This window comes from Oenanthe melanoleuca, chromosome 4 (assembly GCF_029582105.1).
Source record: "Oenanthe melanoleuca isolate GR-GAL-2019-014 chromosome 4, OMel1.0, whole genome shotgun sequence".
NCBI classification, from domain to species: domain Eukaryota; kingdom Metazoa; phylum Chordata; class Aves; order Passeriformes; family Muscicapidae; genus Oenanthe; species Oenanthe melanoleuca.
Window position 1 is genome coordinate 21,194,290 of NC_079337.1, and position 26,510 is coordinate 21,220,799.

The window sequence follows — 26,510 nt, forward strand, 5'->3', positions numbered from 1 at the left end:
TATTACAGCAGAGCTGTTGAGCCAGACAACCTGAATTGATTTTTCATTTCGTTTTCATCTACCTGAGCCACTGCTTGTAACTTCTTTAAATACTGAGTTCTCTCTGCAGGCAGTTTGCCTCCCATTAAAGGCAATTCCAGCACCTTCAACTCTGCAGAAGGAAAGCACCCAAAGAATATCTGAAAATATTCTTCCAGATCCTTTCTGTGCTTTACAGACATCCTTCAAGCAAATCTGCCTTCTCTCCTTCATACAAACATCAATTCCCTTGGGATCCTTAACAAGAATGGAAGTTTGTAAGTCTCCCTTGACCACAAGTTTTGCCATTTCAGGGGTTAAGAGGATCTCAGGCTCTTATTTCTGCTGTCCACTAAACTCACCTCTTTTACTTCATACACACTCAGCACAAGCCAGTCTCTTTGGGAGATGTTTCCCAGCCTTCCAATGAGTGCTTGGTTGTCTGCCATGCCCCTTATCATGAAGAGCCCAAGCACCTTTCCTGTTTTGTTTTTCATTTTTCCAGTATCAGGATTTGCAGAGAAGCCTGTCCTCTCCCCATCACTGATTGTAATGAGGAAGAGTTTCCACTTGCCACCTCCAGCATGCCTTCTGCAAGGTTTCATGGAGCCCCTGCCACCACCACACCCAGAATGTCTAATGTCTGCTCTCCAGGCTTGGCATAAAGGGCCCACCTCATTCTGGGGAACAGGAATGTGGAGTAATGGACAATAGTTGTGCTAGACATGGGCAGTGGATTGCATTTCTTCAAACAGAAAAAAGTAGCTACTTAATAAAGAGAATAAATTTTATTAGGCAGTAATTTTTTTTTTCTTGACACAACATGGTAGTTTCTAAACAGATTTTGCACAAAAACACAGATATTTCACAATATTTCTCTACTTTACTGTCCTTTCACCATGATACAACACATTATAAAATACCTTGGGTTTTTAATCAACATGAAAATCCACAATGACTGCTTTTTTTTGAAGGAAACCACATCAACCAGGAACCAGAATAGTTGGAGATGCCAACTAGCATATTTTAGATGGCCTGACCTTTCCAAAGTAGGCATCCAAGACTTCTCTGCTCCAGAGGAACACAAGTGATCCAGGAATACCTGAATGAACCACAAGTTCAGCTGCACCATGGACACTTGTTTCCCATCTTTTACTGAGCTTCACCAAAAGTCTCTCATGGTGCCACTAAGAAAGAAGATTATCAGACCCACCAAAGTGAAAGTAAGAGCAAGGGCCAAGCACAGGGAAATAAACACTTTTCAGATTTGTCTATAGACATGAACTAATAAATCTGCTCAATCTCTCACCATAATGCAGGTAAGTTTTAATATTTTAGAGAAGGAAATTGGAGAGAAAAGTTTCTCAAAAGCATTGTATCAATAGGTATCAAAACTTAGATGATTGCCCTGGATCTTGGTCCTGCACTTAGACCGCCAGTTGCCTTCTTTCCATTTCCCAATTAAAATAAGAAGGTAATTCTTGGAATGCTACAGTCAGTGGCTTGAGACTGAGCAGATGCTCACAGTAACATAACTTTCAAACATTTATAGTTTTAGAAATGTAGGGTACATGCAGGTAGAAGCACTACTTGATATTTTGGAACTGCCAGCTCGGTACAAATTAAGTGTCTGTAATTAGCACTTGAAACAGTCTTTGAACTTCCAGAGTTATTCAATAACCTGCAGGAATCTCATGCCTTACTCAGAACACAGGGAAGAGGTTCATCTGTGAAATTGCTTACCTTGCTGATTCCCACTGTGTGCCCCAGGCTATATGGGAGTCATATTTGTAGCACACATAATGCAATTAGCCAAGGAACAGGTGAAAAACCAACTATTGCCTGTTACATTGCAAGGATTATATTCAGAAATTTACAGAATTTCAAAGAGCCTCAGTGCAAGGTATATTCCTCTCTTCACAGAAAAGAAGCCCACACTTCAGCATCTCAGCCAGGCATCCCACCCTGTAAACATTTATGACAAGCAAAGCATGTGCTACAGTGAGGAGTCTCATGCAAATCACTGAATTAATTTTCATAGTGGCTGTTTGCCCAGTCCTGCTTCAAGGGTCAGGCCCTGCATGTATTCTGCTACATACAATTAAAAGATCCATAGCTACCATAAGTTCAACAAAATATGCTGACATATTTCTTCCTGTGAGAGCAGAAAACATTTTCAGAAGCTACTATGCAAACATCAAATGCAAATTTTTACTTTATCTTCACCCTTCTTGTTTTACATTCTTTTCAACCTTGTTTCCCTGCTTTTACTATATGTGAAAGTAATAAATATACATGATATACAAGTTATTAAGCCATCAAAAAATTTCATGTCATTTCAGAAGGGAAAAGAGATGCTTGAGATTTAGAAGTCAAAACCTGGTCATTTACACAAGTGTCCTGATGGTAAAAAGCTTCAGTTTCTCCTCATTTCCCATTGAAACACAACTTTGGTGAGATGTTCCTGCATATTGTGATAAAACAGGCTGCTTCACATCTGAAATGACAAGAGTACCTCAGGATTATTATTCCAGGTAAGGTTGTTCAGGAACATAAGGGTAAACTAAAATGGAAGACACAGAATAAATCCACTATGGGATAGACAATAAGGATTTAATTATTTGTCCAGGCCCTTCTCTGGGATCCACACAAATTGAACCATCTCTGGGTTTTCAGTAATGTAGGCAAAACTGTATTCTGCTGCTCTAATTCAGGGAACAAAGGAGGTCATTTTGTCCTTACTATTGGCGTCAGGAAAGCTTGGTTTCTACCTAGGGGAAATGAGAATAGATCCAAACCATCAAAGATGTTCTTCACATTTCTGGTCAACCAGGTGCTTCTCAGTAGAGGGGATGGGATTCAGATTTTTCAGGGAAAAAAAAGGAGTAAAGAATTTACGGGTACCAATTTTTTTTTTTTTTTTTTTTTGTATCTGCCCTTAAAAATCTATTATTTCTCACACAAACAGAAAGAAAATTCACCCAGGAAATGCTGAACAGTTAAAGTCACAGTCTCTTGCCTATGAAGGTCTGTCTCTGTGAGCTGGCAGATCCTTCAGCCCCCCAGTTTCCCTGTGAATCTGGTCAGAATGGGGTGCTCCAGCTGAGTTTTGTTTAAGCCATTTTTTCCTTGAGTCTGCTGCCAACTAAAGTAATTTCTTTTTTTGGCTTGCATTTTTAACCCTTTTTTAAAATTACATGGCACAATGCTGAGACTAAAAAGTATTAAAGGGACTAACAAACACTAATGTTACAGGATGGAAAACAAAGGCTATAAACTTACATATTTATTGCTGAGATGTGAAGAGTTGCCGAGTTTTATTCTTCCCATGAGATGATTGCTCTCCTAAGAAACAGAAAAATACATTTGCATCAGATAAACATGGAAATGAATCTGGCAGGAAGACATCACTGACCAGGGTACAAACTAGCCAGTCTCCTTGTCAGATTTACTTAACAGCAAAAACTCTCTACACAATAGATTTTTACCACTCTTCCTATTTTATAGATTATTTCCCCTGTGATTTGCTCATAAATGATGGGTTACTACCAGAAAACATTTTCCAAGGCAGTTCTCATGGGAGTTGAAGAGGAATAAGACTTTAATTAATTTATGGCTATGATTAGAACATTGAATTATAAAAATAAAAATATAAAATTATAAAATTAATTTTTGCCAGTAACACTGACATCAGCTCAGTTCCTCCAAAGCAGAAGGAGAACATTTAAGAACTTCACACAGTTCTCCATATCCCTTCCCTGGAGGATCCAGAGCCATGTGGAAACAGGCATGAGGGCAGGAAAACCCAAATATCTCCTTCTGCCTCCCTGCTCACCTGCAGGAGACAATTTAATTCCTCATGCCCACATGAGAGGCAAGGAAGTGATGTATTACATTCCAGGAGAAGTGAGTATGTATTAAAAAGCTACAAATGATCAATGGCCTAGGGCTGTAAATTGTAATACAAATTAGGATTATTAAAAAAAAAAAAAACAACACTGATTAGGCATTTAAATAATTAGCAGCCAAATTAAATAGTTGCACTCCTGAAGAGAATGGAGAAAACTTATCAGTAGTTTTCAGACAGCTTTTCTTCACAGCACAAAAAGGCTCTTTAATTTAGTGCAGCTTTTTGGAGATGTGTAGAAGACTTGGTATCTGCTGAAAACTGTTCAACAATAATGTGCTGGAATGGTCTTCACTTCCCAAGTGTTCAATTGTGGAAAAATAAGTATTGTAAAATATTTTGAAGTGGTGCTAAGATAGAGTTTAAGAAGCTCTTACCATGTCAATTTTCAGGTAAAGCAAAGGAAAGCACAAGTTTCTGCTAGGAAAAAACTGGAACATCTTAACAAGACATATTTTTGGTAGGTGAAAAGTACTGGTACTGAAAAGCTAAAATAAAAGTGAACTAGTTCAAATACTGCACAGTTTTATACTAGCAAAGGAATGAAATTTTCAAGAACTCTCATTTCTTTTTTAGTTTTCCTTCTGCATGTTTCTACTTTCCTTGTTTAATATACAGAAATTGAAGATTAAATAGGGGACAGAAGAGAGAAATGGGCAAAACTGTTTAAAAAAGAAGGTGTTGGAGAAATTAATTATGAAATATATTACCATGCTTAAGCCATTTATATTGATCTCAAAACAGCCTTAACTGACACAAATAGATTCCAAGATTGAAAAAAACCCCAAACTTGTCCCCAAACCATTACCCACCAAAACAAATGGACTAAACCGTGCTTCCCATAAGGGAAATGAAAAACAAATAATTGTGTTCAGTAGTTTGTCAGAACAGATGGCATTTTAATAGATTGAAGAAATTATTTCACACTGAATTTTTGCTGATTGAGAAAATAAAGGATGCAATGGAGGCAGTCAGCCAGTCCAGATACATTACCTGGATCCTTTGAAGGCTCATAGAACTATTGAGTATGGAAATACCCATAGTTTAACATCATCAAGTCCAACTGCCAGCCCAGCAATATCTCTATGTTCACCACTAAACCATGTCCTCAAGTGCCCCATCCATACATTTTTTTAACACTTCCAGTAATGATGACTCTACTATTACCTTAGAAAGGCTTTTCCAATGCTTAAAACCCCTTTTTGTGAATAAATTTTCCCTAATATCCAATCTAAATTCCCCTGGTGCAACCTGAGGCCATTGTTGAAAGATAAAGGGTATAGTTCCACAAAATACACCAACAAAATTGCTGCACAACATCATCAGTGAAAAACTGGGATTTTATTTACTCTGGATTATGCATTTAGAGAAGGATGACAAACTAGTGTTATGCACTAGGAGGTGGAAGGTATCAGGAGAAACTTGAACCATCAGCTTCTCACTATTTAAGTATTAAGTGTCTTTCATAAGGTATTGATCCAATTGGATGGCTACTATGGCAATAACTTTCTGATAATGAGTTGAAGGTTCACTGTACATTTTTCTACCTTGAAAAGGAAGTGAGTGGCCTCAGAAATATGGGAGATGAAGGGAGCTGGAAGAAAGTATTTTTTGTAGTTAAAGTGCTACCACCAACTGCACAGCTGCAAGAGCAACATGACTCCCTTTACCTGTGGTCCTGCCATGTGACACCTCTGCTGATGGAGGAGGAGCTGCAGGCTCAGATAGATTGGCAGAGGGCAGTGAGAAGCCAACCTCATATATATAATGCACTTCTACAAAAACTGAAAGAAATTATGCAGTTGGAGAAAAAGGCCTTAGGCAGAGTATTTGGGAAATCAGACACTGACATGGAAGTTTTAGTTGACATGCAAGGCTTGCCTTTAGTCTCCCTCTCTTCCTTCACTGTTGCACCTGTTGATTTTTGTCTGAAATTGGATTGAAAAAACAAAGACAGAGGCATCATGAAGTCTCCAGCTATTGCTGTCTTACAGATCTGTAGTTAAATTGTCAGGTTTATTGCTGCAGATACCACAACAAACAAAACAAATTTGTGGAATTAAAAGCCACTGAAAAGTATGAAACACCAAGGATAAAAAGCCTGATTAAGGATGTCTCCAAGCCACAGGCTGCTGGAACACCATGGTGTAGGACACATTATTGGACTCCTTTCCTGTTTGCCACACTTCCTTTCACCTCGTGTGATCCACCCTCTAACAAATCCTCTGCGCCTGGATTTGAGGCTACAGAGATGCAGGATCTCAGCAGGTACAGCTGGCTCTTAGCCTCAATGCTGAAGGAGATGGTGCTCTAACACACAATACAGCAGTGGTCTTTACACACAGCCTCCACGTGGCACCCTCTGAACTTCTGCCAGAGCCTTGGCCACTGATCCACCCAAAGAAACTGGCAGTGTAGGCACTGGGACAGATCCAATACACCCTGCACTCTTCCTCCTCTAAAACACAGTCGTGGTTCAAAAGGATAAAGATAAGGAACATGTACGAGAAAAAAAAAATCATACTCATAAATCCTCATCCTTTTTGTTTTAAGTGCATGGGAAGAAGACTTAATACACAGCTACTGAGGGCTCTTCCAAACTGAAAGGTAACCAGAAAAGAAATAGTGCTACAGTGAAAATGCTCCTAATTGTGTTAGGAGTTGCTCCTAAATGTTCCTAATTAAAATTTCACTTGTGCAGTATTTGTTTTGATTTTTCACTTACAAATATACTCATTTCCAACCATTAATGTTGCATTCTGATGCCAATGTATGTGAATAAGTAATGGGTACAATCAGCTGAAATTACAGATTGCAATAAGATCAGTTTTGAAGCTCTGAAACAAACATTTCTTTGTCTCACCGTAGTGGAAGGATATTGTATTAATCTTCCTGCAATTTTCCCTCTCTTCCTGCCCCTCCACATTTGATTCAGAATCTGAATATATTATTCAGAACACACATACACTGCAGAACATTATGACATAAAAGAGAGTACAGACCAAGAACTATGAGTACAGAAACTCTTTGACCTGGCTAAAGCCCTCTGACATTATTGGGAAAGCTGGAAGAAAAAGGATATAAAAACAGTCTTTCACATAAAAAATGGGTTGTACTGCATCTCAGATTACATTCTAAGAAAAAATTAGTTGTGCTGTTATTTCACTGTAATATCTGCTGCTGAGAAATTGCTTTTAAGTGGCAATCAGATTTGGAGCAAAGAACTAAAGCAAGCTTTTCATAAAATCTGATTGAGAAGCCTGTCTTTTATAAAAGTATAAAACTACCTCTGCAGACACAGGAATCGAAATGTCTGTTTTTACCACGTTGAACTGAAAGAAAGATGATGGAGAACAGCATTAAATGGGAACCAGTGGCTGGGCTTGGTATGGGCCAGTGGGTCCAGCACCTGCAACGTGCTGCAGCTCCCCTGCCACACACTTCACCATTTCCCTGCAAACTGCTCCTCACCACTGCCAGCATGCCAGAAGGATCTGAACAATCCACCGTGGCAGAGAGAGGGTGTGTGCAAACGTTCAGCTGAAGGACAGGAAGGCAATTGCTGCTGAATGGGCAGCAAAGGGCAGGAGGTGGCTCCCTCAGAGCATCTCAGAAAACTGCAGGCTGGTAAGTCAGCAAATGCTTCACAGAGGAAAACATCACCTCACCCTTAGCTGGCTGAATGTAAGAGACTGCTTAAAAAACCCTTGAATATATGCACAGCTCACAAACCAAATTAGAAATACAGAAGGAAACATATGCTATTTTGACTACAGTTTGACTATGTTTTTGACAACAGTTTTGTCCAAAAGTTTCAGCTGGAAGTGTGTGCAGTCAGAACTTTGTGGTGTGAATAAACACAAAGCCCAACCACAAGCTAAGAAAGTTTATTCTACAATTCCTGTGAAGCAAGAAACATGACTTCAGGCTATTATACAATACAAGGTTAAAAAACAGAATATCAGCAAACGAGAAAGAAAAAGAGAGGGAAGGAGGTACTTGATATCTTTCTCTGTTGCAAGGGGACCCTTTTCTATAAAGCAGCTTCTCATTGTTCTTTGTGCAAGGGAAAAAACATAAGACCCTGAAACTACACCTCAGACTAGAAAACAGAAATAATCAATGTCATATCCTACATTAGCAGGAGCAGCTGCTCTTACCAGTCCTAAGCACTCAGTGTGCCAGCAGACTGCTCTTCACTGACCTACAGTGCTTATCTTGCAAGGAAGTGGGAGAGAAAAGGGAACTTCCCTTGACAGAGTGACTCAGATTCTTCACCTGCTCCTGGAGACATCCATTTAGACCCTAGACATAGTGAGAAAGAGGTCAAAGTCTCAATGCATGTTAAGAAACCTCATGGCTCACTAAGGACTCATGCCCCCTTGCAGGGGTAAATTTCCCTCAGTTGGGTCCCTAATGAGGTAAACCCCAAAAATTTCTTACCTTCTCAAATGCCATGGCCCATGCTCAGGTATACTCAGCATAACAGGAAACAAGGTCTGCACCAGCTCCTGATTTGCCCCATTGTACCAAAACCACATTTAGGGCTTGATGAGTGAGGCACAACAATTAGTCTCAGCATTTGGAGGGTTATGGAAATCAGTGATGAAGACATTGTCATCTCACCACACTGTTTCAGAACACCACAGGATTTTCTATGTGCAAGCCCTAGAACTGCAGTGGGCTGTCTTGAGGTACATTCAGCTAAAGCAGCAGGTAACAGCTCTAAGGCCATCATTACTGTTGAACAGCAGCAGCTTTTGGAAGAGATGTGGAGCATGTGGAGAATGAAGGTTTTCCTGCTTCCTCAGTTCATGCTTCTTTGCACTGCACTGCCATCAGAGAGCACCTCTAGGTATTAACTGATCTCCCTCTCCAGTGGGATTGCCATAAGTTAAAGGGGTTACCAATGGAACAGGTGAGGTGTCTCCCAAATACCCATCTTTGCCTGATACATTTTCCCATCCCTGTTTAGTAACATCACTTGAATTTTTACCTTTTAATCCACAGTGGGTATCTCAGGAAGCCATAATGCAGACACATGTGCCACAAATCCTTCTCCAGCCACCTTCCATGTCAGGTGCCTCACCAGAATCTGAGCTACCACAGCTAACACCCTTTCAGCAAATTCAGTGCAGAAGAGGCAATATCTCTACAAGCCAAGTAAGTCATATCCTACCCTTTCACCTCAAAACAGCTCAGTCTGGTTATAAATCATGCTTTATTGGATCAGCTTATGCTTAGGTGACAGGATTATACCTAACATGTCTGAAATATTATGTCACCTGCACATCCCTATGAGACTTTACATTGAATATTGAGCTGGTGTGCTTCTACTTAAAAGGCCTTTCATACATTTTACCTACTCTAGAATAGTTCTTCCAGGCAAGGTCCATAAAATAAAATTCTGAAGTCATTACTCAGTATCAATGCTTCTATCAGACATCATACACCTGTATGGAGTAGCCTTACCCAAATTTATATTCACCAGTCTTTCTGTAACTGAGAAATTTTCATCCCTCAACATTTTTCATGAGTCCTAAAAAGGTGATCAATACCTTTGCTGTTTTTCAGTGTAATACACAAGAAGCCTTACAGAAAAAGTTAGGTCTGTTTTCAAGACAGGCAATACTTTAAACCTCATGGCTGATGGTATTGATCTCTTAGTCATCAATTAAAACTCTTCATTTTATATACTCAGGAAATATAACTACCACTGACAAGCCAAGTGTGCAGTTCTGTGGGCTATGTTGAATCTCAAATAAATATTTTTGCTGGTAGATTTTCTAGAACGTTGTATTGCAAAAGACCATTTATTCTCCCTAGGGAAAGCCACCCCAAATTTGCCTGTACCACCATGAAATGGCTGCTATAAGTCCTCCATTTGTACATTAGTGTAAAACTTTTGAGACAATTTTTATCCAAGCTGAGTTTTCAAGTAAGATGCAAGAACAGGCACTTATCTTGCATCAGGTGTTGCAGTTCATTGACAAACATGCATGAAAAATTTACTGATTCTAGTTTAGTTTTCCCTGGTTTTATACTTTACATCCCTTCTATTTGTGCCTTAGAACTCAAAGCCATTAGCAATTCCATCTTTCTAAGAAGAGTTATAAAAAATGACAATATTAATGGTCCATTTTACCTAGTGATGATACTACTTCCTGATGGTACTACTCCATTAAAAAACATTACTTCAGTCCAGGCTTAATTGAAAACTATTCTTTTCCTGTATTCTTTCACATTAATTGTAGGTATTTGAAATAATATTCTTGATTAAATTAATTCAGCTGTGCCTCTGAAAAAGGAGTTTTCCCTTTTTCTTTCATTTCATATTCACAACCTAATTTAGAAGTCCTAAAATAGGATCTTTCAGGAGCCAATGGACTGCCACAGGTCAGCCCATTCCAGCTCAAGATAGATGTCCAAGGCAGATGGGATAAACAGCCCTCTGTACACATACATATCTCTCAACTACGTGCAGCTGGCATGGTTTTTAGACAGATAAAAGAAGGCAAGGTTAAACTCATCATAACCTTTGATCAGGATCTATGACACAGGGTCTTTCTTTCTTGTTTGAACAGTTTGTTAGTCCTTATTTGTCCTGCATATATTTTACAAAATTTTACAATCTCAAAGTCTGTTTGGAATGAAAAGCAAAAATGAAAAAAAAAACCAAAATAGAATGTATACTTCTAATAAAGCTTGATTTTAATACATATCAAAGCAGAATTTCATTGTAGATAAGCTTGACCTTAGGGAAGAGCTGCCTATTGATAGTGAGAGGATGATATAGCCCCTGCCTGTGAAGTTAAGGCTGATCTTTAGGTATTTCTAATTTCAGTCTTTCTACTCACAACTTTTTGTAGTTTTGTGGGTACATACAGAGACAGCCACAACATACACTTTCTAAACAGCTGCAACAAGGAAAAAGAAGAACACTTGTAAAGAGGTTTTATGCAGGGCAGTTGTTGTCAGCAACTGGGAGAAGGCCCATGAGTCAGGCAGTTCTTGTGCCTATTCCATGAGAAACATTTGCCTTTATGCCTGGGCTTTTAATAAAGCAAGTAAATCTGATTCAAATGGGGAGACATCCTAACATATTTAAAATACCTGTATGAGTGACAAATATTTCTGGAAGAAACAGACCCCTCTGTCAAAGGGCTTTTAATATAAGAAGTAAAGTGACTCTAAAAACCTAGGCAAAAGCAGGACTTCAATTTCTGTGAAAGCTTGTTTAATTTTGAAACATATAACGATGTAAGAATTCAAGGGAAAATGGCAGCTGGTTTAAATATGAATTGCATTAATGAGAAGAGGGCAAGAATCTTGTCTTCTAAATGGTTATGACTCAAACCTTCTAATTATAGCATGCACACATCATAGTTCAGTAAAAAAGAGTATCTGGATGGAAGATGCTCAGATATTTGGTGAACCAGTAGCTGATTAACGGGCAACAGAGTTCATCTTGAGGGAAAAAACAACAACCAAAAAAACACCCAACAAAACAAAAAAAACCCACCAAAAAACCACAAAAACACAAAGAAACCCCCATACAACCACCCACACAAAACAAACAAACAACAACCCTCCCCACAGTTCTGCTACTGTCAATGAAATCACTTTGGTTTTAAAATGGCATGAGGGCAGAATCAATAAAAAAATGTTCTTTATTAGTTTCTAACTTCATTCAGCTTTCAAAAAGAGAGTACAATTTTAAGAAAACATACACACAACTCCATATTCAAAATAAAACCAGAAGTCCATTCCCAAAGACATACTTTTAAAAAAAAATAATTAAAAAAATCCCAAATCATGAAGCTCTGAAGTGCAGCCTCTAAAGTGCCAAAGTGTAGTTTGCCTTTACAGTGGGACAGAATGATATGCCTTGTGATGGAGCAGACCCTTCATGTCCCCCTCTAGCCCCTAGCTCTGTGTCAAGAGGCCATGGGGAGCTTGCAGGATTCTGGTTTGCAGGAGAGATGCCCTGTGGGTCTTTTGGATTGCACAAAAGCTTCAGGAAGTTGCAGAGAAGTTGCAAACTGTGCCTCTGCAGCAAGCAGAGGAGAGTTCAGATCGAGTGCTGTATCTCAGAGGACTTCCCAAGGATTTGGACAAAAGGAAAGAGCAGTTACTGGTCAGCCTCAGAAATGTCAGTAGAAGAAACAGAGGGCCAAAAAGCTTAAAAGCAAAAAAAAGAGTATTATAGCTAAAAAGTAGAAAGTAAGACACTGTTTTTCTGGAAGGACCTTTGCAGATGAGGTGGGACCTACATGAGTGAGGAAACATTGGGTGAAGGTGTGAATTTTCACCACTATCAGCTCTACCGTGAGAGATTGAAGGGTTTTGATTGATTAGTCAGAATTCTGTTCTGCCTCACTCCTATTTTGTGCCCCTCCATTTTTTTTTGCAGAACCTATAACTACATCCATCTCTTTGCTTTGAGAGTTTTTCTTTCTTTGTGCATGTTATCAGTAACCTTTGTTCCTTTAGGCTTTATTACCACAGATTTTGTAGGACCCTGAAGCACAGGACAGAGGGATTTGCAATGAGAGTAGGATTTTGAATGCAAAGGGGCTGGGTGAACACTGCTGACACCAACTCCAACAGAAGTCTGATTACACACAGCACTGACTCCCAAACCTTTTGATCCCTGGGATATTAGCTCAGTGGGTTGGAGCACAGTAATAGTAACACCAAGGCTCTGGGTTGGTTCTTCACGTGGGCCATTCACTTAAGTTCACCTGAGGGTCTCTTCCAGTTCAGAGCATTCTGTGATTCTGATATTCCAGTCTTCAAACTTCCTTGTACAACCAGATCCATCTGATAAACACCATGATCACTGTTACCCTGAACATCCCTAGCTAGATTGCTTACCATCAATGATTTAAATAAAATATTTCCCTAAAGCAGTCATACTTCTCACTCCCAAATACTGACAGCACACACAGTACAGCTGAACTGCAGCTCTACAGGATCCCAGTCTGGGGATTTGCTCTGTAATATAATTGTTTGCAGTAACTTTGACCTGACAGAAACTGAAGACAGGTTTGCTATTGGAAATGACATCCCAAAAATTGCTCTTCTCTGAGCTCAGACAGGAAAACAGACATACACACAAAGGAAACACTCACCAGTCTCAGGAGAAGTTGTCTTCATAGAAAGAAGTTTGACTCCTTCTTTATCTGACTGGGCTCTGTTGAAATCAGAAAACATTTAAGCAGTCAGCACACATGCTGATCATCCAACCAAAACTCAAAGATTTTGGTCCTGAGGAGGCAGCATCTATTCCAGTCTAAACTGGCAGACTTAAAATGGGCTTTGGATGGGGTCAGGTAGCAGAAAATACCATATACCAACATCTCTGAAAATACTTTTCTTAAAATATGTAATAAATCAAGTTTCATAACACCAGGTGTAATCTAGGACTTGACAGAAGAGGTACATCTGGGGGAAAAGGAGCAATATTTTTTTCTGTCAATGCAAGCCTTTTAGCCACATTGAATTGCAAAGGACCACTTCAGATGTCCAGGGAATCAGGACTACCAAGTAAATCAGCAGCCTAAATGTTGGTTTTGGTCATACAAGTGACCACTACCAGGCTCAATGATATTTAGTTTGTATCTTTCAATGGCTTTTTCTGTTTCCCTCTCCTCACACTCCTTATGCCACTACTATTTCCACTGAACCTATGGAAATGGTCTAGTGGAAACAAGATGGAACAGAGGAACATGATATAATGGGGAACATGAGAAATACATATATAAATTGTCCAGAATAAAAAGGGAACACATTAAAAAGAGAGAAAACATGAAGAAAAGAAGGGGGGTGGGAAAAGATGCAAGGGTAAAAGACAGGGGCAAAATGGGGCAAAAAGGGGAAACAAAAAAGAAAAAAAGACTGGGCAATGAATCCTGTGGCACAGCATAAGCTGTTTATTCTTTTCAAAAGAATCAATTGCAAAACAGTTGAAAGTCACCATATTTCTATCCATGCTGAAATAGCTGCTTATCATGCATACAGATCTACAATAACTGCAAGTGCAGCATTTTCAACAGAATACTTCTCTTTGGGGTGGCAACTGATTACTATATTTAAACAGAAAAAGATCAAAGAAAATCCCTATACAAAATCTGCTGCATTTACAAGTGCCCTGTGATAGATCTCAAAGCAATGAAAAGGATTCAACCTACTGTTCAGCACCATTCTCTTGTCTCTCTGGAAGAAGAAAAAAAATTAATATCATTTTTATTGCTGGTATTCAAACCCCAGACATTTAGATATGGCGATTGCAATTGCTGGCACAAGGCTCAGTTGCAATTTTGCAGTATTGCATTAAGTTCATAAGCACAATCAAACAGCTTGAATAGTAATTATTATTTTTCTGGTCATCTGTGGAAGTGAACTGATGTTACTTGTACCAACACTTCTGGAAACCAGGGAGAATGACATTTGACTTGTCCCAGAGCACAATAGAAACAGGTTTTTCCCTGCAGCTCCCAAATCCCTGGGTAGCTGGCATAGAAGATGTGAGCATGTTCTCTCAAGTACACAACGGAGCTAAAAGATACAGGGTGAGGGGACTGAGGGAACAAGGGTGTTCCTGAGGCTGCACCCCCTGGGGCTACAGCCTGGCATGACATCTGATAACAGAGTTTGTCATCCCCATCAATGAGGAACAGGTTTGTCTCCAAAATGAATCATATGCTGAATGTATTTTATGCTGTGTGCAGCGTGGGCAGATGGAAGGGGCCAGGGGGTTACATCAGAGACACGGAGCCAACTCCATGGCACCAAGCACAGGGGAAGTGCACTGGATAGATCTGGGCAAATCCTGCAGGAAGCACTACAGATATCTACTCTATCTTCCTAATGAATTTGCTAATACAATGCCTGATGACATTTGTGCATAGGGCAGGCTGAGAAGGAAATATTCTTCATCTCACGGCTTTATCTCTTGACTCTGAATATTCAATCATTTCCTAAGCACACCTTCCTCTGTTTATCTGGCTCTGTTTTTCCATGTCATTGGCTAAATTGGTTGTGACACACTGTTTGTCTTGGTTTTACAGCTTCAACACCCTGTTGTGATTTTGTATTTCCAAGGCCTGGTGATTTCACAGTTCTGCACAGGTCTCCTAATTCATGCCAGCTCACAGGGACAGAAAAACCACAAGTCTGGATTCATATCTGGGTTTTCACTTAATGGAAATTTACACGTACCTGTGGCCTACTTGGGCAGCCCTGAAACATTTGGCAAATGGACTTTGATGGAACTATAACCCATTAGCTTAAGTATTTAATGGACAGCAGAGAAACAGATACTGACTTTACCTGCTCTGTCAAAGTGACTGTTTCTGAAAATACTGTTTGCTCAGGAGTTATGCTCCATGTGCATTATACTGTAACTGGAAAATTTTACTTATGCACCATGTGCATGTGTATGTGTGTGTATGTATCAGGTATATCCCAAAAGAAAACACTGATATTTCTTTACCTGTATCTAGAAGAAAGATAAAATAGATAAAGTGATTTTGTTGAATATCTTCAAGTTTAGTTTTCACTGTCTATTTCTATCTGATTGTGTTAGCACAGGTGTTTGTTAGCTCTTTTTAGCTGCAAAAGCATGAACAAAAGCTTTACAGCATTCTATATTCTCCAAAAATAATTTTTGCTCACTCTGGTCTTCCTACTGATTTTGAAAATGAAGTGTTAGTTTCCCACTTTACATAAAACACAAAATACAAAAAGCTTTCCCATCAGACCACTGCAACAGTGATGGTTAAGGTAATCCAAAAGAGATCTTTTAATAATAAAAAGCACATTTATTTCCCCCTCCCTGCAGAGAAAGCAAACCAAATACCTGGAGTTTTCTTCTGGCACATTTTGTACAAAGCCACCAGTGAGAAGACAGAGAGGGTAATGACTATCAGGGTGATGACAATTGGCAAGATAATATCTGCAAAAGATGGAGAACATAGTTTTGGCTGCTGCCTCTGCCTTGCATTACCTCTGTGTATAGGTACCTGCACACACTAAGGTGAGAGGCACCTCCAGCTCCACTTCACCAAAGATAACTCATTTCTCTGGAGAGGGTAACCTATGGCTTCTGTTATTCTTCCTGCAACCACTGAGCCTCAAGCTTGGATGCGTTGTGGAGGAAAGACTTAGGCTTCTTCCTTCTTGTACCCTTACTCCTTCCCTGACACTTATGCTGCCCTGTGGAACTGGTTTCACCCATTTTTCAGTAAAAGAACAAGGTTCCAGCACCTGCTCCACTGGGCCTACCATAATTTTGGTGAAAACACTCATCATTCAACCCCAGTGCTGACGGCCTCCAAAGGTTTTGTGAGAAAGTCATGTTCTAGAAATAATTTTTTTAAACATGTAATTTATTTTTCCCTCTTCTTGGGGAAAAAAAAAAAAGACCTGTCTGAAATTCAGCAGCTGAAGTGATCATTTTGCTTTTAACATTGTGCACCCAGAAAGACACCAAGGAATTACATAATTCAGTAACATTCCCCACAGCACTTACAACCAGGGATAGAAAATGCAAGATCTCCTTTTAAAATGAGGACATTTCTTTCCTTTTATTATTTCCCACCATCTGCCATTTCCTGACAGGTGTTTCCCAGCCAAGGAGCAAAAAAAGGAAAGAATTATGTAATGAAGAGAAGCTTTCCCTGGGAAATATATAAGCCCAGCTTCTCCCTTTTTGTCGTTTCTCTGGCAGCACCCAGCCACATTCAAATTCAGCAGGCACTCTCCTGCCTGCTGGCCTAAGCCCTGTGTCAGGGGGAGGCTGCAATCAAGGGCTCTTGATGAATTAATATTTAATATTCCTATAGATGCGTCTGTGCATTGATGGAACTCGAGCGAGACAGTTTACAGTGGGAAAATATCAAACATATTTTGCTTAGTCAGTACTCTGGGCTGGAAATAGCAAAGCTGCAGCACCACTCTTGCCCCAGAGATGCATAATATTAAAATGAAGGATTAAGTGGCATGCATCACACAAATATCAGGTGCTTAAAGAGTCTGCAGAAGACTGCCTCCTAGACCTTCTCTCCCATGACAATGTGAATAATATATTCACCTCATACATTCACAAAAATTCATTCATATAAGATGTACAACATGAATATGAGCAACTTCTTCATATGTTCCCTTGTGTCTTCTCCAACAGGGGATTACTTTTTTTTTTGTTTTTATTTTGTTTGGGGTTTTTTTTTTCCATTTTACTGCTTAGAATCAGTCCTTGCGAATAATTGTGCTGCTCTTCTGTGAGAACAGTGTCAACTTATTGAGCTCTGTTTGAGAGGAGTTTTATAACCAGCTCTTAAATTTTGTTTGTAATAGGGCCTAAGTCTGGTAAGGCTAGAAAAAAATTGCCAGTTTCACTTGTCCGCTATTCCAATCACTCATCAAAAGCAAACCTGATCAACTGAAAACTCAAAAGCCAGACAATTAAGCAAGAACACTCACTAGAATAGCTGATATCACTCCCTCTCTGGTTTCCAGAACTGCTTTTAGGACTTTCAGAAGTTGGCTCTGCAAAAGAAATAGTGCCTATCAGGTAAACACATATTGCCAGAATTTCCCAAACAACTCCTTCTGAAAAATTACCCTCCCAGAACAACTTCTGTGTGCCCAGTTCTGGAGCTTCACTTGGTGCTTCACATCTATATTTCTTCTCAATAATACTTGGACAACTTGGCAAGAGGGGTGAAAAAGTTTATCTAGTGTGGCCTAAAGAAACACAGACTTTTTATGGGTACAGATTTCCCTAGGGTCCTCTGCCTGTCTACTTACAAGTCATGAGCTACAAACTTTTTCACTTTTAGGAGGTTATGGTACTGTTCAGCATTACAAGAGAATTGCTAGTAAGTAAATAAACAAAAATAATAATAATAGATGATGATAGTAGATGAAGAAGTCCGAAGAGGTGCAATAATAGAAGATAGCAAGTTTCTTGAGTGCTGTTATAGAGAAATGTGCCTGCTGTCTGCCCCATTTGGAAAAAGCAATGTTATGAGCCTCTGGGATACATTTTAAGGCTGGATTTGAAGGAATGCATTTCTACATTCAGGTGCTAATCTGAATTTGAGTCAAGTATCAACAATGCAAAATATTTATTACCTTGCTGCATGCAGCCCATGAAAAAACAGTGACTGAACTTCCAGAGAGAACACAGAAAATGCAAACATTGGCATTTCCCTAGGTACATTATATATAGCACGTGGGATTGCATTCCATGTTGGATGGAGGCTGGAGCAGACAGGTGCTCACTGCCACTGAAGGAGCAGAGCAGCTGGACAGATGTGATGCAAGGTCAAGCATTTCCATTGCCTGGCTAAATATCAGAAGTGGCTCTCAAACAAAGGTGTCTGGGGAAGGTGATCTGTTAAAAAAGGGTCCTAGCAGAGGTTATAGCTCCATATATAAGTAGTAAGAGCCTGGTGGCAGCCACTGAGGTTTTGTTGGTCAGGCACCTACTCACAATCCACACCTGTAAGATTGTATGGTTCCTCTTGCTAAGAATAGAAGAGAGCAGAAATTCTATAGTGAAAGCTATGAAATTAACTAAGTCATTGAAATCAATATCCTATGGCCATTTTGAGGTCTAGAATACAATTTTGTTATACTAAGTCTCTGAAAGACATGTCCCTATTTTTACAGAAACTTTTATGTAGGCAGTACTTGTAACTCTAATCCATGGAGCTAAAGTAATGAACAAGGTTTGCTTGTTTCAACCATGCTTGTCTCTTCCTTGCAAAACTGATTTTAAACTCATGCCCACTATTAAAAAATGTTTTGGTGGTTGTTTTCTTTCCCCCTTCCCCATCCTTCTACCTTCATTTGTCTGGACACAGACAGAAGTCTCTTGGGGAAAACAATCACTTACTAAGTGCTTGTGTGGTACCTAAACAATACAGTCACAGCTGAGACATTCTGATGCTATAGTGCAGGAAACAATCATTATCCAAGACTTTATCTCTGAAAAATCAATGTTTCTTTAAAGCAGAAGTTCTCTTTCCCTTGGTGTCTGTCTGCTGAGGGGTGATAATGTAAGGTTGGAAACTGAGCCATCATCAAGTGACTAAAATAATTCCTATGCATTCTTAATTCCATGTGATTGCTTCAGACTTCCCAAGGAAATACTACTGCTTTTTGCTACCTTATCTGGTATACTACATGATATACACAGCAAGCAGGCAATTATCACAGCAATGAGCTACCCTGGATACTGAATGGAAATGTCAACAGAAACAAACTGCACTGAAAAAGAGGAATGTCTATCCCTGCATTTGTACAGGAGATATGTGTATCTCCTCAGGAGAAAAACTGAGAAATTAAATCCACTGTTTTGTTTGGTTTTTATCTTTTTTTTTTTTTTTTCCCCTGGTTATCTGTTAATTGATCAAGATGTGAGTAATGAAGGAAAGAAAAATCCATAGGTTAACATTTTAACTACTTGTGACCATCAATAAGAAATATGACAGTTGAAAAGAAACATTACTGAATAAAACAGAGTAAGGAACTAAAACATTATGCTCATTTCCCCATTTCTTTCATTAAAGTTTCTCACAAGTCAGCCCCTCCTGTCTAGTTTGTCTGGATCTGGAAGGTATTTTCCAGTTATAATCTGGGATCAGAATAAAAATTAATTGGAGAAATACAACCATCATGGTAACAGGAGGACCAAGACTTTGCAGGCAGCAGCAGCAGCAAGAACTGCAGCAACCAGAAACAGAAGAGACTGTTTCCTGATATGCCCAGAGAAAGGAAAATAGGACAATAAGTTTCTTTAGCACAGGAAACTTGCCTTACTTTGGGACTTACTGCTTCTCACTACAGGATGAGGAACGAGAGCCACTGACAAGAATAAGCTACACTCTATTTATAACAGCTTCCCATTGCATCACATAATATGCCAGGCTCGATTTTTTTTTATGTGATCCCACCCTGTTTTTCTTTCCAGTATCTGCTAGTCCAACACGGTATTCAGCGGAAATCACAGCAAAGTTACTCAATGCTACAAGCTGAACATCTCTCTTCTGCTGCTCTGTGCTGTGTTTCAGGTATATTATTCCCCTAGATCCTTCTTTCTCCCTGAACATTTCCTTTCCTCAGGCTGTCCTTCTCCCACCCCACACCAGCCTTTTTCATCAGTGTGCATAGTGCAACCTCTTCTATTCTTACTTGTTGAATTTGTTGGAGAGCTCGTGGGAAGGCCTGCAATAAAACAGAAAGAACAGGTTTGTGAGTATCTGTTTTAGATGTTCACATTATGCAAACTGGCAGACTCTAGGAACATGCTCAGTAAACCCACAATAAATGCTGCCCCAGAAGTGACATGCTAACACTGTTCCCAAATCCAGAAAGTCTGAGCTGTAAGTCTCCAGCAATGCCTTATAAGTGGGAGCAGAATCCAAACCCCAGCCTATGCCAGTTTATTATTTTGCTCAAGAGAAGAAAATCCTGAATTAATTGATACATTCCTTAAAAACTCCTCCTTCCAAAACAAAAAAAAGTGACTAGGAGTGAATAGCTGACATTTAGCTGACAAGTAAGTGTTTTAATAAAAGAAACTAATTGAGACACATCTTCAAGAGTCACAAAACCCTTTAAAAAGAAATCTTTGTTTATTATCTTGGTGCTTTTGGCTAGCAGACTGCTAAGCAGCAGAAGTAAGAAGCACTAGTAATGAGGAAGAAATTGATCTTATAGAGGACTGGGCACAATACTTACTGGCTCTACTGTCAGCTTCTCCCAGCTACTTCACAAGTTTTTGGTGCACAACTTTTTTTTTTTTTTTTTTTTTTTTTTTTTTTTTTTTTTTTTGTTAGCATGCTGCTGTTCCTGCTTGTCTAGACTGTAGCAGGCTTGGAAATTAGAGTGGCTGTGTCCTCTGTGTCCCAGCTGTGCCAGGGTGGGGGTCACAGAGGCAACATCACAAAGGCAGCTGTAACTCCAGGCAGGCATTAAGCCTGTCCCCTGAGTGCCCAGGTTGCAGTGCTCCTCTAAATCAGTTTCCCCAGGGAGCACAAATCCACTCTTATCCCCTCACTACACTTTGTGTGCTGTGCTCTGGTGCTTTGCACAAAGACAGCTCCTACCAGCAGGGCTGTAACACACATTGTTCTATTGCTGTGAACATATTCTTTGAAAACCAGAATGCTGCTGCTCTTGTTTTTCCTTCTCTCTACACACAATTAAAACCATGGATCACTTCAGACACTGGGGTGCAAATAACTGCTTTTGCTAATGGTACATGTGACAAAACGTAAGCTGCATTTTAATCACAAATGTTCATGAAAAGTAGGTTTAGGTTGAAAAGCTAAGTACTTAAAGGTCAACAGTAAGAGCTCTTCTTGAACATGTTAAATATTTGTAATGCTAAGTATCCTGAATGTATACAGTTACCTCACCCTGGCTTCCTAGAATGCAGAGGAGACTGTTTTCCTAAGCTTTTTGTCGTCTCATCAATCCATCTGCAAACAGCAATATCACTGTTCTCTAAGAGGATCTCTGTGATGAATCATTAGGCATTGTATATAGTATATTTGGGCAACATCACCAAAAAACCAAGCAAAAGCCTTCTGGAAGTTAATAAATCACTTGCCAAAGGAGCAACACACAGTACAGAATGCAGGAGGACACATACCTGGCACTAAGGAAATATCCAAATATTATATGATTGCTTATTACCAGAATACTGCCTTTCCTTCAGGTGTGGGATGCCATGATAGAAATATCATGTGATCACACATCATGTGGGCAAACTAGCAAACTTTAGGGCCCTGTGTGTTCACATTCTTGAAGATAGACAGATGGCTTTGTCAAGCCTTACAAATAGGTCACTTCTCTATGAAGTCACTTTGAATTTGTCTCTCAAGTCTGTGGAACTTTGAAAGAGCTCCAACATTATAACATAATTGAACATTTTCCTTTACATTCACTCTTAAAAACAAGGTGAAGTATCTTGGCTCAAATTAAAACAAATAAATACATAGAAAAACTTAATGAAGCCCAAGACTGATACCCAAGTTCACCTTTGCCTTTTCAAACCTGATTGCAGGTGACATAAGCACAGGTGACGTAAGTCTCTGCAAACAGGAAGGGCTGGGGGACGTGCTTCAGTACCCACTTTTGGCATAACCAAAAGCCATGCAGCTGTCCTGGCCAGACTTTGCCTCTTCAAGAAACCTAGAGAGCAGAAATTATCCCAGGGAGGAAACATGACAGCATCCACCTGCCGTCTCTTTTTCGGCCTCTGTTATTTTTTAACAACTGCACACACCTACACACAATAAAACTACCAGCATCTTTCTGGAAGGTATCTCACCCAGGTTTTGCTAGAGCATGAAAAATTAAATTGGAAAAATCTCATGCCTTCCTCTCTCTTCCTGTTTGCAGGATGCAAGCAAGGCACTGGTTCACCCTCTGTTCAGAGATTGCTCAGTCCTGCCACACAAACAAAGCTGTGCTTATCAGAGTGATTCAGCAGGTGCTTTCAGTTTGCATTTTCTAAATAACCATCCAGTGCCCTTTTTGCTGTAGGCTCACATGCTGCTGTTCTCCAGAAAGAGAGGGACAGAAGGAAAAGCAGCATTTCACTTGGTAACAGTTACTGTAGTTGCTCTAGCTGCCTGTGCAGAGCTTGCTACCTCCTTTGGGGCTGCAGGCAAGATGCTCTGCATAAATAATCTGGGAAGATTTCCAGATTCATCACGAAAAGTGAAATGTGCAACACTGGCTGTGCTGGGTTCCTCCTTGTGCAGTAAGGAGGACAAGGATAAAAAATTTGGCACATGACCATGGTTTGATTTGAAATTACCTGCCTGAGTCAGTTCAGCACTGGTGAGAAGCTCGACAGATGGAGAAAGAGACCAATAACTAAACTCTCCCCACTTTATTCTCCAACAGTTGCTACCTAAGCAGCCTGGATACCCTGCAGTTTGCTACTTCTGTATTTTGGAGTGCAGCCACATCCAACTGTGTTCACTGGCAAAACAAATGAATACATTTGGCTGATTACTCAGACGGGATATACCACAATATAAATCAAAGCAAAATTAAAAACTTGGAAAAAACCTTTCTTGCCTTGACCACACCATAGATCTGTAACAGTGTTAACTGAGGCTTTGCTATGTTTTCCATCTCTCAGAAACTTCTTTTTTTGTGTGTCCCTCTTTGTGAAGGAGCTGAAGATACAGTGGATAATTTTTAGCTAATATCACTATCCAGAGTTCCTGTAGTTTGTGTACAGAAAGAGTCAAACCCCACTAGTCTTACTCATAAAAATTTTTCTCAGGGAGATGCCTCCTGTGAATCAAGTGAGTAGGATTTATAATTGGAGGAGTGCAATAAAGATATCAATAGATGAAGCAGGTTGATTCATCTGACAGTTTATTATAAGAGATCATTTAATCTTACCACCCTGCTGAGTGAACTTAAGCTCCTACTACTTCATGGATTTTTTTGTTGTTTAGATCACAGAATAAAAAGCCACAATACTTGCAGTTTCTCAGATGTATTTGGACTCTAATCTCCAATTTTTCATTAATTAAACAAAAGGAGAAAATTAAATATTAGCAAGCAATCCTCTGTGGAGGTGGAGAAGGAGTGGGAGGTACATTCCACATGACAGCCAAAGTTAAAGAAGTGCGTGTGTCAATGGCACGCATGCAGGTTGCTCTCTTTGCTAAAAACAATCCTATTTGCCTCCTCTAGCCTGGGTGAGGACTACACAGCACCTCCTCTGTGGCTGGTGCTTTCAATCTCCTCTAATACAGCAATACTGTTCTCTGATGTTCCTACACGTTCTTTCCCAGGCTCCCCCACTCATCTCAGTTGCTCTCCAGCTCTCTGTAGCACTCCTCCCACACCCTGATCTTTTGATAAGGCTGATTGGAAATTTCTCTGCAAAATGTGCTTTCTTCTTTTTCTGCATCAAGAAAGGAAACTTTCACCAAAATGGCATTTTTTTAAAAATGGAAAATGGTCTTAAAATGAAACATATTTAGCCAGTTGGATTATTTTGGTTGGGCATATCAAATAGAAATATTCTGGTTTTGATCCATTTCACATTAATTTGTCTTTCTTTGAGCTCCCACATAGAAGACATGGCTGAACTACCTCCAGCTTGCAAGTTATTCTAACCCACATGGGCTGCAGCCTTGGCACACACCAGCCCCTGCTCTGGTGAACAAAAGGCATCCAAACCCTGAATGTGAATTCTGGAGACCTAGAAATAAATAATCTAATGGCAGTGAGAGAGGTGACATTTCCTCTAGTCTCAGCCACAGGATGAAGCAACTGGCTTCACACTTGCATTGCCTTAAAATTATTAGGGTGCAGCATATGGCTTCCCCTGGGCCTGAGCAATTGCACAGAGGAGAAATCTGTTTAGAAGAAACCAAGACATTTTTGATTTGAGTCTTCAACACATACAGAGAATAAGGGAGCAAGGGTGGTCTAAGGTGGGATAAGCTACCTAACATATCAGGGTGAAAAAGGGGATTTCTTGCATATACAAGCTTCAAGAAAGAAGCAAGGAGCTGGTGCTGTGAGGGGATAAGAAAGGTGATGATGTGGAAATCCTGGTGCGGGCAGAAGTGATTTTGAAGTGGCAGTTTTATGGGAACTCAGAGCACTGGCTGTGCCATTGATACCTAGACTGGCTGCCCCTAGGTAGATGGGTTCTTTCTCTCTCAGCCAGGCAATTATAGTTCTGGCATCTTGGGTAGTCTCTGAGCTCAAGAAGCTTTATTAGTTTTACAGCAGAGTAAGCTGAGTAAGATGATGACTTTTGCAAACAGACCCCAGTAAGGTTGTAAAACTTTCTTGACAAATTTTAAGTCTAAAATGTAATTGTATTTGCAGCATAGTAGGTACTTCAATACATGATGGATAGTCACATATGCATTACAATTTAATATTAACCTGGAGAGTTTACCTGAGTGAGAGACTTTTTAATTTAAAATGTTGTAATTTACTGTTTTATTGCAATATAGCAATGGTGAGGTTTTTGTACTATGCCTATATTTGCCAAAAGACTTGAAACCTAGCAGGAAAGTGAGGTAACCACAGGTCACAATATATGCATTATGGGGAATGGGCTTATTGAAAGAAATACAAAGACTCCTCTCTCAATCAGTGGCTTGAGTTGACTAACTTCCTTAAAATGCTGATAATTTTTTTGCATGCTTCTAAGTATTTCAGTGCATAGTGAGCATATGATATTGCTCCACTTTTATATCCAGTCCTATCCTTTATGAGGAAAAATCACAGTACACACACGTGCTTATCTCCACAAACACAATCCAGGGGTTGCAAAAAGAGTCTTGTATCTCTTAGGGAATGTTAAACATTACTATTAATAACAGTGATGTTCAAACAAAGACAGCGTCCCTGTTGGATTTACACATATGTGGTTAGGAGTAAGCACTAAATGAAGTGAAGGTCCAAGAGATCTTAAGGAAACCTGAATAAGTGGTTCTTCAAAACCTAGGAAAGTTAAGCCAGCTAGGAGCATAATAAATGATCATTCATATGACCTGGCATCTGCATTCCCCACAGTGTTTCTTAGTGAATATATACACCAAAACACACCCAGAGAAATGGTGAGACCAGACTGGAGTTGGAAAGAATTGATATATTTTTGACTTTGAATGCAACCATGTTGTACTTTGAACAACACATTTTAATTGGTAATATGCATTAAATTTATCTCCAGAATTTTTAATAACTGCAAAAATTATAGCTGTTTTCTTATTTGTGTCCTCTGCCTTGCAGCCAGAGAATTTATCTTGACCTCTTTTGACAGTCAATGCTACACAATGACCTCACACAGTATATATGAAGATTACTATTATCACTTGTAATTTATATCCTCCTGTAATGGCACCATGTATTTCAACTGAACATTTGGAATTTCAGCCATCACTCAACACAACTTCAAGGCTAGGTGACATGGACACAGTGTACCCTGCATGAATAAGGAGTTGTGATCCTCATTCCAGAACAATGCATAGCAAATGAAGAAAAGACTCAAAATTATTTGCATCCTTTAAACTGCTTGTAGAAAGAAAGTGTATGTTTTCAAGACTTAACTGAGGTTCCAGAAGCAGAAGTGCTTCTTTCTGGAGAGGCTGTAGAAGAAAAAGACTGTCCCGTAGTAGGTGCAGCATCCGAACTCTCATTTTGTGCTGATTGTGTTCCACTTGCCTGTGTAGCTGGAAATGAGAGAGATATTCAGGTAAGAGGCACCTGCACAAGCACTGTCAGATCTTGGACCATCCCTCAGACAAATGCTCTGACCATCGTAGAAAAGATTTAATGTAAGAAAGTGCTACATGTTCTAGTAACTGCTTCTCAAGGAACAAACCATCCCTAGGGAATAGTTACTTCTGGCATAGCTGAGGCATCTTCAAAGCACATTGTAGCAAGAGAAACAGCCTCATATCTGTGCCAGAAGACAACCCAGAGCTCTGAATTGGGACCCTAGAATAGTTAGGCAGTGTTGCACTAGGAGCAGCACAAGCAGAAGAGAGACTCAACTTACTGCCCTCTGTATTTT

General features: G+C 39.7%; 1 protein-coding gene across 1 annotated transcript in view; it reads right to left on the reverse strand.

The window, feature by feature from the left end:
* Nucleotides 1-788: 788 nt before the first annotated feature.
* EMCN (endomucin) overlaps nt 789-26,510 on the reverse strand; it is a 50,430-nt gene continuing 24,708 nt past the window's right edge. The window contains exons 5-13 of the mRNA XM_056489858.1: nt 26,040-26,166; nt 22,077-22,135; nt 20,129-20,161; nt 17,411-17,476; nt 15,789-15,884; nt 14,119-14,143; nt 13,060-13,121; nt 3,301-3,363; nt 789-2,515 (exon numbers count right to left, since the gene is read on the reverse strand). Of these exons, the coding sequence (XP_056345833.1) occupies nt 3,305-3,363; nt 13,060-13,121; nt 14,119-14,143; nt 15,789-15,884; nt 17,411-17,476; nt 20,129-20,161; nt 22,077-22,135; nt 26,040-26,166 (527 nt within the window). The 3' untranslated portion in view covers nt 789-2,515; nt 3,301-3,304. The remainder of the gene's footprint in view (nt 2,516-3,300; nt 3,364-13,059; nt 13,122-14,118; nt 14,144-15,788; nt 15,885-17,410; nt 17,477-20,128; nt 20,162-22,076; nt 22,136-26,039; nt 26,167-26,510) is intronic.